At 49.9% G+C, this 12,618-nt stretch overlaps 1 protein-coding gene across 8 annotated transcripts in view; it reads right to left on the bottom strand.

Annotated features, from left to right (window-relative positions):
- Positions 1-12,618, bottom strand: part of LOC139422693 (mitogen-activated protein kinase 10) — a 119,772-nt gene that overhangs the window by 63,937 nt on the left and 43,217 nt on the right. For all 8 annotated transcript variants that reach the window (XM_071173911.1, XM_071173914.1, XM_071173915.1 and 5 more), the window contains one exon: positions 3,442-3,611. In XM_071173911.1, the coding sequence (XP_071030012.1) occupies positions 3,442-3,611 (170 nt within the window). The remainder of the gene's footprint in view (positions 1-3,441; positions 3,612-12,618) is intronic.

The following is a 12,618-nucleotide window of genomic DNA, read 5'->3' as shown; positions in this document are numbered from 1 at the left end:
GAATAATCAATATCTTGGAATACATTGTAGTCAGCCGAGAGAGCTTTCCTTCATCATTTATATCTTGACATTCAGAACAATATCTAGAAATCTTGTAAAGAAACGAGTCTACAATATAAAGAGTAGCGTTTGAACTAGGGAGGTATCTTTTGGTTACTACATGATTCCATGTGTGTTACTTCAGCGTTTTGTTGTTTTCACTATTTTTATACAATGTATAAAATAGTAAAACATTAAAGAAAAAGCCTTGAATGAGTAGGTGTGTCCAAACTTTAGACTGGTACTGTATGTAAATACAGGATTTTTAAAAAATATATATATAAATGTGCAGACATTTATAAAACCTGTTTATGCTTTGTCATTATGGGGTATTTGTGTGTAGATTGATGAGAGGAAAAAATTATTGTATACATTTTAGAATAAGGCTGTAACATAACAACATGTGGAAAAAGGTAAAGGGTCTGGATACTTTCCGAATGCCCTGTGTCTTTCTATGTAGACAGAGTGCAAGGTGGACGGTGTAGCCATAGAAACAGCAGTAGAATGTTAATGGAAAGCTTGGAGCCAATAGGGACCTTAGAAAACCCTCACTCTGAGGGCCGTGTGATGTCATCACCACTAGCCCAACCTGCTGATGTATCCTAAGGTGGTGTCTCTGTCTGAAAGCTCCCTGACCATGGTGTCTCTGTCTGAAAGCTCCCTGACCATGGTGTCTCTGTCTGAAAGCTCCCTGACCATGGTGTCTCTGTCTGAAAGCTCCCTGACCATGGTGTCTCTGACCATGGTGTCTCTGTCTGAAAGCTTTATGACCATGGTGTCTCTGTCTGAAAGCTCCCTGACCATGGTGTCTCTGTCTGAAAGCTCCCTGACCATGGTGTCTCTGACCATGGTGTCTCTGTCTGAAAGCTCCCTGTCCATGGTGTCTCTGACCATGGTGTCTCTGTCTGAAAGCTCCCTGACCATGGTGTCTCTGTCTGAAAGCTCCCTGACCATGGTGTCTCTGTCTGAAAGCTCCCTGACCATGGTGTCTCTGTCTGAAAGCTCCCTGACCATGGTGTCTCTGACCATGGTGTCTCTGTCTGAAAGCTCCCTGACCATGGTGTCTCTGTCTGAAAGCTCCCTGACCATGGTGTCTCTGACCATGGTGTCTCTGTCTGAAAGCTCCCTGACCATGGTGTCTCTGTCTGAAAGCTCCCTGACCATGGTGTCTCAGTCTGAAAGCTCTCTGACCATGGTGTCTATGTCTGAAAGCTCTATGACCATGGTGTCTCGGACCATGGTGTCTCTGTCTGAAAGCTCCCTGACCATGGTGTCTCTGACCATGGTGTCTCTGTCTGAAAGCTCCCTGACCATGGTGTCTCTGTCTGAAAGCTCTATGACCATGGTGTCTCTGTCTGAAATCTCTATGACCATGGTGTCTCTGTCTGAAAGCTCCCTGACCATGGTGTCTCTGACCATGGTGTCTCTGTCTGAAAGCTCCCTGACCATGGTGTCTCTGTCTGAAAGCTCCCTGACCATGGTGTCTCTGACCATGGTGTCTCTGTCTGAAAGCTCTATGACCATGGTGTCTCTGTCTGAAAGCTCTCTGACCATGGTGTCTCTGACCATGGTGTCTCTGTCTGAAAGCTCTCTGACCATGGTTTCTCTGACCATGGTGTCTCTGTCTGAAAGCTCTATGACCATGGTGCCTCTCACCATGGTGTCTCTGTCTGAAAGCTCTCTGACCATGGTGTCTCTGACCATGGTGTCTCTGTCTGAAAGCTCTCTGAACATGGTGTCTCTGTCTGAAAGCTCTCTGACCATGGTGTCTCTGACCATGGTGTCTCTGTCTGAAAGCTCTCTGACCATGGTGTCTCTGTCTGAAAGCTCTATGACCATGGTGCCTCTGACCATGGTGTCTCTGTCTGAAAGCTCTCTGACCATGGTGCCTCTGTCTGAAAGGTCCCTGACCATGGTGCCTGTCTGAAAGCTCCCTGACCATGGTGTCTCTGTCTGAAAGCTCCCTGACCACACCACATGACACAAGAGACAAGATACACAGATCTGGATGACTGGGGAAGAGGACAACCATAGATAGTCTTAACCACACCGTAGTGCAGGGGTCGTGCTGATCTAGGATCAGTTTGCCTTTTAGATAAGACGAAATAGAATTACATTGACAAGGGGGAACTGATACTAGATCTTTGAATACAAGCCCAGGTCTCTCTCTCTCTCTCACAGTGAGAACATTGTCTCAGTGTACAGGGAGAACATCTCCTGAATCTGATTATATAACAGATCGCATAATGATGTTGATTTCATGATACGTCTTTCTCTCTGTTGTTTGCAGTCTGACTGGAGGCAGGACAACAACAGTATACCCTATATTCAACCGTATTTATTTAAAAGCCTGTATTATTGTAGCCTATGCCTGCTTCCCAAATGGTACCCTATATAGTGCACTACTTTTTACCAGAGGTGTATGACCATGGCACCCTATTCCCTATATAGTACATCATTTCTGACCAACTTTTATTTTTTTCTCAGGAGGATTTATCTTTTTGTGGTGTTAATACTGTTGCCGTGGGACACAACTTGAAACACCCAATCGTGTTCCTCTGTGAATGAACCAGAGGAACTAGAATTTCCTGTTTACCATCCAAAGAAACAGAATTACTAGAGCAGGATTGACATAAAAAAAAGGGGATGCCCGGTCTAGTAGTTCTATTTCCAACCGTTCTATTAGTTATATTTCTACGTTTACAGCATTCCTACAACTCACTCATTCCCCTTTTGTAAGTGTACACAATCGCCATGGGAAGGAGGGCACGGGAGAGAACAGGAGGTTACGTCCAGTGTCCACCCCCTCGGCTATAGAACAAGGCTAGTCAGACCCTTCTCAAAGAAGCACAGATCCCCTCTCTTGCCTGATTCCAGGGGAAAGACAGACGGACCAAGGCAGAATGACGTTGACAAAGTGTTGGAATGGAAATCTCCATTGAGCTCCCCTTTTTCCAAGGAAGAGCACAGTCTTTTCATTCCTGAGCCGCTGACAGAGCTGCCGTGAGGTGAATGTTAATGACTTCCTGGTTCCTACTGAGCTTCAGAATGTATCAGAGAGCTCATCATGACCAAACCAGGTTCTTTCTAGACTAATCGACCCAATTTGGTATTCTTAAAAACTGACAGGATTTCCACAAAGTGTCAATCACTGATACCGCCCAGTGAAATATTTGGTATGCTAAGACCTCACAAGTCAATCAAACCAGTCAATATCAGCACATTATACCGAAACAAAATATGACGTTATGCAGTGGAATAATCTCTTTAACATTTAATTCATTTCACTATAAACAATCCATATCTGCACACTGCCATCATACTGAAACCAAATAATACATTCAACAGTTCATTTATTTTCCTTCACAACAATATAACGAGTGTAAGTGTTTCACAACTCACCAGACGATTCCCTGAGCTCCAGAACCGATGGGTTTTAGATTCTGGTAGCGTTTGAGAACTGTGAAGGTGGAATCTCCTACTTCCACGCTGTAGAACTGGTTGTCCACTTTGCTTTTAGACATGTTGTAGTGTTTGACGATATATGACACATCCACTTGTTTACCAAAACCCTGCAGTGGACAAACAAAACAAAACAGGTCAGTGATGTCACTTTCACCTCTGCGACTGGCTCTAAAACGCCAGCTGCATTGCTAAAGTTCTTTGTTCATTTTATTAATTTAAAATACCATTTAGAACTAGTCCCATTAATAATGCATGTTGACTACAGTACAATATGCCTACAAAATTAAGACATAGTACATCACATATTCTGTGTCCGCTGTTACTGGAATGTCTAATTTCCAAATTTCATAATAAGATATTTTTGATTCATTCCACTTCCTTCACTTTTAGTTTTCTTAACGACAGTTTACAGAAGACTATAGAAACAAAACATGCCCATTCGGTATTCTGTGGACAAAGGGACGAGTGGGGAGAGTGGGGACGTATCGCCTATCCAGAACTAACAGGGAGACAGAAACCGGGCAGGGCAGGGATGCAACATAGTAGTGTCTCAAATTACCCCCTATTACCTACGGCATGAAGTGTATAATATAGGGAGTAGGGTGCCATTTGGTAAGTAGACTATCACACTACCGTGTGGGTCTGGATTAAACCTCCATGTGATCCCTGAGAGAATTGAACCCACAACCTTGGCATTGCCAAGGGGCAGCAGGTAGCATAGTGGTTAGAGCGTTGGGCCAATAATCGGAAGTTAACCCACTGTTCCTAGACCAGTTAACCCACTGTTCCTAGACCAGTTAACCCACTGTTCCACTGTTCCTAGGCCAGTTAACCCACTGTTCCTAGGCCAGTTAACCCACTGTTCCTAGACCAGTTAACCCACTGTCCCACTGTTCCTAGGCCAGTTAACCCACTGTTCCTAGGCCAGTTAACCCACTGTTCCTAGACCAGTTAACCCACTGTCCCACTGTTCCTAGGCCAGTTAACCCACTGTTCCTAGGCCAGTTAACCCACTGTTCCTAGGCCAGTTAACCCACTGTTCCTAGACCAGTTAACCCACTGTCCCACTGTTCCTAGGCCAGTTAACCCACTGTTCCTAGGCCAGTTAACCCACTGTTCCACTGTTCCTAGGCCAGTTAACCCACTGTCCCACTGTTCCTAGGCCAGTTAACCCACTGTTCCTAGGCCAGTTAACCCACTGTTCCTAGGCCAGTTAACCCACTGTCCCACTGTTCCTAGGCCAGTTAACCCACTGTTCCTAGACCAGTTAACCCACTGTCCCACTGTTCCTAGGCCAGTTAACCCACTGTTCCTAGGCCAGTTAACCCACTGTTCCTAGACCAGTTAACCCACTGTCCCACTGTTCCTAGGCCAGTTAACCCACTGTTCCTAGGCCGTCATTTACCTAGTTAAAAAAAGGGTTAAATAAAAATTGCCAGTGCCACACAGTCTTACCAACTGACCCACACAGGACACACACACATTACTCCATGTACATGTCCAGCCCAGTCTAGTAACTGTTTGTCCAAACATGCATACATAAGACAAATATAATCCATGTTGAATAAGAGACTAGTATAGTAAAGCACCACAGAGTGGATTCATTCATTTCTATCATTCTATTTCTATGCACATTATACATGCGTCACAAATAGCACACTAATCACTATATAGTGCATTACTTTTGAACAGAGACCTATGGACAGAAGTAGAACACTATATAGGATATAGGCTGCCATTTGGATGCATTTTCTGAAGAGAAATTAGACTATAGCAAAAAGATCTGCAGTCAGTCCAGACCAGAGCCTGTTCCTCCTGGAGAGATCTGCAGTCAGTCCAGACCAGAGCCTGTTCCTCCTAGAGAGATCTGCAGTCAGTCCAGACCAGAGCCTGTTCCTCCTGGAGAGATCTGCAGTCAGTCCAGACCAGAGCCTGTTCCTCCTGGAGAGATCTGCAGTCAGTCCAGACCAGAGCCTGTTCCTCCTGGAGAGATCTGCAGTCAGTCCAGACCAGAGCCTGTTCCTCCTGGAGAGATCTGCAGTCAGTCCAGACCAGAACCTGTTCCTCCTGGAGAGATCTGCAGTCAGTCCAGACCAGAGCCTGTTCCTCCTGGAGAGATCTGCAGTCAGTCCAGACCAGAACCTGTTCCTCCTGGAGAGATCTGCAGTCAGTCCAGACCAGAGCCTGTTCCTCCTGGAGAGATCTGCAGTCAGTCCAGACCAGAACCTGTTCCTCCTGGAGAGATCTGCAGTCAGTCCAGACCAGAACCTGTTCCTCCTGGAGAGATCTGCAGTCAGTCCAGACCAGAGCCTGTTCCTCCTGGAGAGATCTGCAGTCAGTCCAGACCAGAGCCTGTTCCTCCTGGAGAGATCTGCAGTCAGTCCAGACCAGAGCCTGTTCCTCCTGGAGAGATCTGCAGTCAGTCCAGACCAGAACCTGTTCCTCCTGGAGAGATCTGCAGTCAGTCCTGACCAGAACCTGTTCCTCCTGGAGAGATCTGCAGTCAGTCCAGACCAGAGCCTGTTCCTCCTGGAGAGATCTGCAGTCAGTCCAAACCAGAGCCTGTTCCTCCTGGAGAGATCTGCAGTCAGTCCAGACCAGAGCCTGTTCCTCCTGGAGAGATCTGCAGTCAGTCCAGACCAGAGCCTGTTCCTCCTAGAGAGATCTGCAGTCAGTCCAGACCAGAGCCTGTTCCTCCTGGAGAGATCTGCAGTCAGTCCAAACCAGAGCCTGTTCCTCCTGGAGAGATCTGCAGTCAGTCCAGACCAGAGCCTGTTCCTCCTGGAGAGATCTGCAGTCAGTCCAAACCAGAGCCTGTTCCTCCTGGAGAGATCTGCAGTCAGTCCAAACCAGAGCCTGTTCCTTCTGGAGAGATCTGCAGTCAGTCCAAACCAGAGCCTGTTCCTCCTGGAGAGATCTGCAGTCAGTCCAGACCAGAGCCTGTTCCTCCTGGAGAGATCTGCAGTCAGTCCAAACCAGAGCCTGTTCCTCCTGGAGAGATCTGCAGTCAGTCCTGACCAGAACCTGTTCCTCCTGGAGAGATCTGCAGTCAGTCCAGACCAAAGCCTGTTCCTCCTGGAGAGATCTGCAGTCAGTCCAGACCAGAGCCTGTTCCTCCTGGAGAGATCTGCAGTCAGTCCAGACCAGAGCCTGTTCCTCCTGGAGAGATCTGCAGTCAGTCCAAACCAGAGCCTATTCCTCCTGGAGAGATCTACAGTCAGTCCAGACCAGAGCCTGTTCCTCCTGGAGAGATCTGCAGTCAGTCCAGACCAGAGCCTGTTCCTCCTGGAGAGATCTGCAGTCAGTCCAAACCAGAGCCTGTTCCTCCTGGAGAGATCTGCAGTTAGTCCTGACCAGAACCTGTTCCTCCTGGAGAGATCTGCAGTCAGTCCAGACCAAAGCCTGTTCCTCCTGGAGAGATCTGCAGTCAGTCCAGACCAGAGCCTGTTCCTCCTGGAGAGATCTGCAGTCAGTCCAGACCAGAGCCTGTTCCTCCTGGAGAGATCTGCAGTCAGTCCAAACCAGAGCCTATTCCTCCTGGAGAGATCTACAGTCAGTCCAGACCAGAGCCTGTTCCTCCTGGAGAGATCTGCAGTCAGTCCAGACCAGAGCCTGTTCCTCCTGGAGAGATCTGCAGTCAGTCCAGACCAGAGCCTGTTCCTCCTGGAGAGATCTACAGTCAGTCCAGACCAGAGCCTGTTCCTCCTGGAGAGATCTACAGTCAGTCCAGACCAGAGCCTGTTCCTCCTGGAGAGATCTGCAGTCAGTCCAGACCAGAGCCTGTTCCTCCTGGAGAGATCTGCAGTCAGTCCAGACCAGAGCCTGTTCCTCCTGGAGAGATCTGCAGTCAGTCCAGACCAGAGCTTGTTCCTCCTGGAGAGATCTGCAGTCAGTCCAGACCAGAACCTGTTACTCCTGGAGAGATCTGCAGTCAGTCCAGACCAGAACCTGTTCCTCCTGGAGAGATCTGCAGTCAGTCCAGACCAGAGCCTGTTCCTCCTGGAGAGATCTGCAGTCAGTCCAGACCAGAGCCTGTTCCTCCTGGAGAGATCTGCAGTCAGTCCAGACCAGAGCCTGTTCCTCCTGGAGAGATCTGCAGTCAGTCCAGACCAGAACCTGTTCCTCCTGGAGAGATCTGCAGTCAGTCCAGACCAGAGCCTGTTCCTCCTGGAGAGATCTGCAGTCAGTCCAGACCCGAACCTGTTCCTCCTGGAGAGATCTGCAGTCAGTCCAAACCAGAGCCTGTTCCTCCTGGAGAGATCTGCAGTCAGTCCAGACCAAAGCCTGTTCCTCCTGGAGAGATCTGCAGACAGTCCAGACCAGAGCCTGTTCCTCCTGGAGAGATCTGCAGTCAGTCCAGACCCGAACCTGTTCCTCCTGGAGAGATCTGCAGTCAGTCCAGACCAGAGCCTGTTCCTCCTGGAGAGATCTGCAGTCAGTCCAGACCAGAACCTGTTCCTCCTGGAGAGATCTACAGTCAGTCCAAACCAGAGCCTGTTCCTCCTGGAGAGATCTGCAGTCAGTCCAGACCAGAGCCTGTTCCTCCTGGAGAGATCTGCAGTCAGTCCAGACCCAAACCTGTTCCTCCTGGAGAGATCTGCAGTCAGTCCAGACCAGAACCTGTTCCTCCTGGAGAGATCTGCAGTCAGTCCAGACCAGAGCCTGTTCCTCCTGGAGAGATCTGCAGTCAGTCCAGACCAGAACCTGTTCCTCCTGGAGAGATCTGCAGTCAGTCCAGACCAGAGCCTGTTCCTCCTGGAGAGATCTGCAGTCAGTCCAGACTAGAGCCTGTTCCTCCTGGAGAGATCTGCAGTCAGTCCAGACCAGAGCCTGTTCCTCCTGGAGAGATCTGCAGTCAGTCCAGACCAGAACCTGTTCCTCCTGGAGAGATCTGCAGTCAGTCCAGACCAGAGCCTGTTCCTCCTGGAGAGATCTGCAGTCAGTCCAGACCAGAGCCTGTTCCTCCTGGAGAGATCTGCAGTCAGTCCAGACCCGAACCTGTTCCTCCTGGAGAGATCTGCAGTCAGTCCAAACCAGAGCCTGTTCCTCCTGGAGAGATCTGCAGTCAGTCCAGACTAGAGCCTGTTCCTCCTGGAGAGATCTGCAGTCAGTCCAGACCAGAGCCTGTTCCTCCTGGAGAGATCTGCAGTCAGTCCAGACCAGAGCCTGTTCCTCCTGGAGAGATCTGCAGTCAGTCCAGACCAGAACCTGTTCCTCCTGGAGAGATCTGCAGTCAGTCCAGACCAGAGCCTGTTCCTCCTGGAGAGATCTACAGTCAGTCCAGACCAGAGCCTGTTCCTCCTGGAGAGATCTGCAGTCAGTCCAGACCCGAACCTGTTCCTCCTGGAGAGATCTGCAGTCAGTCCAAACCAGAGCCTGTTCCTCCTGGAGAGATCTGCAGTCAGTCCAGACCAAAGCCTGTTCCTCCTGGAGAGATCTGCAGTCAGTCCAGACCAGAGCCTGTTCCTCCTGGAGAGATCTGCAGTCAGTCCAGACCCGAACCTGTTCCTCCTGGAGAGATCTGCAGTCAGTCCAAACCAGAGCCTGTTCCTCCTGGAGAGATCTACAGTCAGTCCAGACCAGAGCCTGCTCCTCCTGGAGAGATCTACAGTCAGTCCAGACCAGAGCCTGTTCCTCCTGGAGAGATCTACAGTCAGTCCAGACCAGAGCCTGTTCCTCCTGGAGAGATCTGCTGTCAGTCCAGACCAGAGCCTGTTCCTCCTGGAGAGATCTGCAGTCAGTCCAGACCAGAGCCTGTTCCTCCTGGAGAGATCTGCAGTCAGTCCAAACCAGAGCTTGTTCCTCCTGGAGAGATCTGCAGTCAATCCAGACCAGAACCTGTTCCTCCTGGAGAGATCTGCAGTCAGTCCAGACCAGAACCTGTTCCTCCTGGAGAGATCTGCAGTCAGTCCAGACCAGAGCCTGTTCCTCCTGGAGAGATCTGCAGTCAGTCCAGACCAGAGCCTGTTCCTCCTGGAGAGATCTGCAGTCAGTCCAGACCAGAGCCTTTTCCTCCTGGAGAGATCTGCAGTCAGTCCAGACCAGAGCCTGTTCCTCCTGGAGAGATCTGCAGTCAGTCCAGACCAGAGCCTGTTCCTCCTGGAGAGATCTGCAGTCAGTCCAGACCCGAACCTGTTCCTCCTGGAGAGATCTGCAGTCAGTCCAAACCAGAGCCTGTTCCTCCTGGAGAGATCTGCAGTCAGTCCAGACCAAAGCCTGTTCCTCCTGGAGAGATCTGCAGTCAGTCCAGACCAGAGCCTGTTCCTCCTGGAGAGATCTGCAGTCAGTCCAGACCCGAACCTGTTCCTCCTGGAGAGATCTGCAGTCAGTCAAGACCAGAGCCTGTTCCTCCTGGAGAGATCTGCAGTCAGTCCAGACCAGAACCTGTTCCTCCTGGAGAGATCTGCAGTCAGTCCAGACCAAAGCCTGTTCCTCCTGGAGAGATCTGCAGTCAGTCCAGACCAGAGCCTGTTCCTCCTGGAGAGATCTGCAGTCAGTCCAGACCAAAGCCTGTTCCTCCTGGAGAGATCTGCAGTCAGTCCAAACCAAAGCCTGTTCCTCCTGGAGAGATCTGCAGTCAGTCCAGACCAGAGCCTGTTCCTCCTGGAGAGATCTGCAGTCAGTCCAGACCCGAACCTGTTCCTCCTGGAGAGATCTGCAGTCAGTCCAGACCAGAGCCTGTTCCTCCTGGAGAGATCTGCAGTCAGTCCAGACCAGAACCTGTTCCTCCTGGAGAGATCTGCAGTCAGTCCAGACCAAAGCCTGTTCCTCCTGGAGAGATCTGCAGACAGTCCAGACCAGAGCCTGTTCCTCCTGGAGAGATCTGCAGTCAGTCCAGACCAAAGCCTGTTCCTCCTGGAGAGATCTGCAGTCAGTCCAAACCAGAGCCTGTTCATCCTGGAGAGATCTGCAGTCAGTCCAGACCAGAGCCTGTTCCTCCTGGAGAGATCTGCAGTCAGTCCAGACCCGAACCTGTTCCTCCTGGAGAGATCTGCAGTCAGTCCAGACCAGAGCCTGTTCCTCCTGGAGAGATCTGCAGTCAGTCCAAACCAGAGCCTGTTCCTCCTGGAGAGATCTGCAGTCAGTCCAGACCAGAACCTGTTCCTCCTGGAGAGATCTGCAGTCAGTCCAAACCAGAGCCTGTTCCTCCTGGAGAGATTTGCAGTCAGTCCAAACCAGAGCCTGTTCCTCCTGGAGAGATCTGCAGTCAGTCCAGACCAGAGCCTGTTCCTCCTGGAGAGATCTGCAGTCAGTCCAAACCAGAGCCTGTTCCTCCTGGAGAGATCTGCAGTCAGTCCAGACCCGAACCTGTTCCTCCTGGAGAGATCTGCAGTCAGTCCAAACCAGAGCCTGTTCCTCCTGGAGAGATTTGCAGTCAGTCCAAACCAGAGCCTGTTCCTCCTGGAGAGATCTGCAGTCAGTCCAGACCAGAGCCTGTTCCTCCTGGAGAGATCTGCAGTCAGTCCAAACCAGAGCCTGTTCCTCCTGGAGAGATCTGCAGTCAGTCCAGACCCGAACCTGTTCCTCCTGGAGAGATCTGCAGTCAGTCCAGACCAGAACCTGTTCCTCCTGGAGAGATCTGCAGTCAGTCCAGACCCGAACCTGTTCCTCCTGGAGAGATCTGCAGTCAGTCCAGACCAGAGCCTGTTCCTCCTGGAGAGATCTGCAGTCAGTCCAGACCAGAGCCTGTTCCTCCTGGAGAGATCTGCAGTCAGTCCAGACCCGAACCTGTTCCTCCTGGAGAGATCTGCAGTCAGTCCAGACCAGAACCTGTTCCTCCTGGAGAGATCTGCAGTCAGTCCAGACCAGAGCCTGTTCCTCCTGGAGAGATCTGCAGTCAGTCCAGACCAGAGCCTGTTCGTCCTGGATAGATCTGCAGTCAGTCCAGACCAGAGCCTGTTCCTCCTGGAGAGATCTGCAGTCAGTCCAGACCAGAGCCTGTTCCTCCTGGAGAGATTTGCAGTCAGTCCAGACCAGAACCTGTTCCTCCTGGAGAGATCTGCAGTCAGTCCAGACCAAAGCCTGTTCCTCCTGGAGAGATCTGCAGTCAGTCCAGACCAGAGCCTGTTCCTCCTGGAGAGATTTGTAGTCAGTCCAGACCCGAACCTGTTCCTCCTGGAGAGATCTGCAGTCAGTCCAGACCAAAGCCTGTTCCTCCTGGAGAGATCTGCAGTCAGTCCAAACCAGAACCTGTTCCTCCTGGAGAGATCTGCAGTCAGTCCAGACCAGAACCTGTTCCTCCTGGAGAGATCTGCAGTCAGTCCAGACCAGAACCTGTTCCTCCTGGAGAGATCTGCAGTCAGTCCAGACCAGAACCTGTTCCTCCTGGAGAGATCTGAAGTCAGTCCAGACCAGAGCCTGTTCCTCCTGGAGAGATCTACAGTCAGTCCAAACCAGAGCCTGTTCCTCCTGGAGAGATCTGCAGTCAGTCCAGACCAGAGCCTGTTCCTGGAGGTTGAAGAGCCCTGCTCTAGACTGTCCAGTTCTATCAAGAGGTTTGCTTTTCAACAGCCGACTGACAATTAAACAGACAAAGGTCATTTGATCATAATTATCAAAGATTTGCAGTAAATCGTTTATTGAATTTAGTGGGGCGGTTCAAGACAGCGTTTATTAAAGACAGATAACAGAGGCTTCAGAAAGTATTCACACCTCTTGACTTTTTCCACATGTTGTTGTGTAACAGCCTGAATTTAAAATGGATTACATTAATATGTTGTGTCACTGGCCTACTATACACAATACGCCATAATGTCAAAGTGGAATTATGTTTTTAGAAATGTTTTGGAATTAATCAAATTAAAAGCAGAAATGTCTTGCGTGAATAAGTATTCAACCTCTTTGTTATGGCAAGCCTAAATAAGTTCAGGAGTAAACATTTGCTTAACAAGTCACATCATAAGTTGCATGGACTCTCTCTGTGTGCAATAATAGTGTTTAACATGATCTTAAATGACTACCTCATCTCTATACCCAATACATACAAATAATTGTAAGGTCCTTCAGTCGAGCAGTGAATTTCAAACACAGAATCAACCACAAAGATCAGGGAGGTTTTCCAATGCCTCGCAAAGAAGGTCACCTATTGGCAGAAGGGTAAAATAAAAAAGCAGA

Source organism: Oncorhynchus clarkii, chromosome 12 (genome assembly GCF_045791955.1).
Source record: "Oncorhynchus clarkii lewisi isolate Uvic-CL-2024 chromosome 12, UVic_Ocla_1.0, whole genome shotgun sequence".
NCBI lineage: Eukaryota > Metazoa > Chordata > Actinopteri > Salmoniformes > Salmonidae > Oncorhynchus > Oncorhynchus clarkii.
The sequence above is the reverse complement of the archived record's forward strand: the minus strand, read 5'-3'. Positions and strand labels throughout refer to the sequence as shown.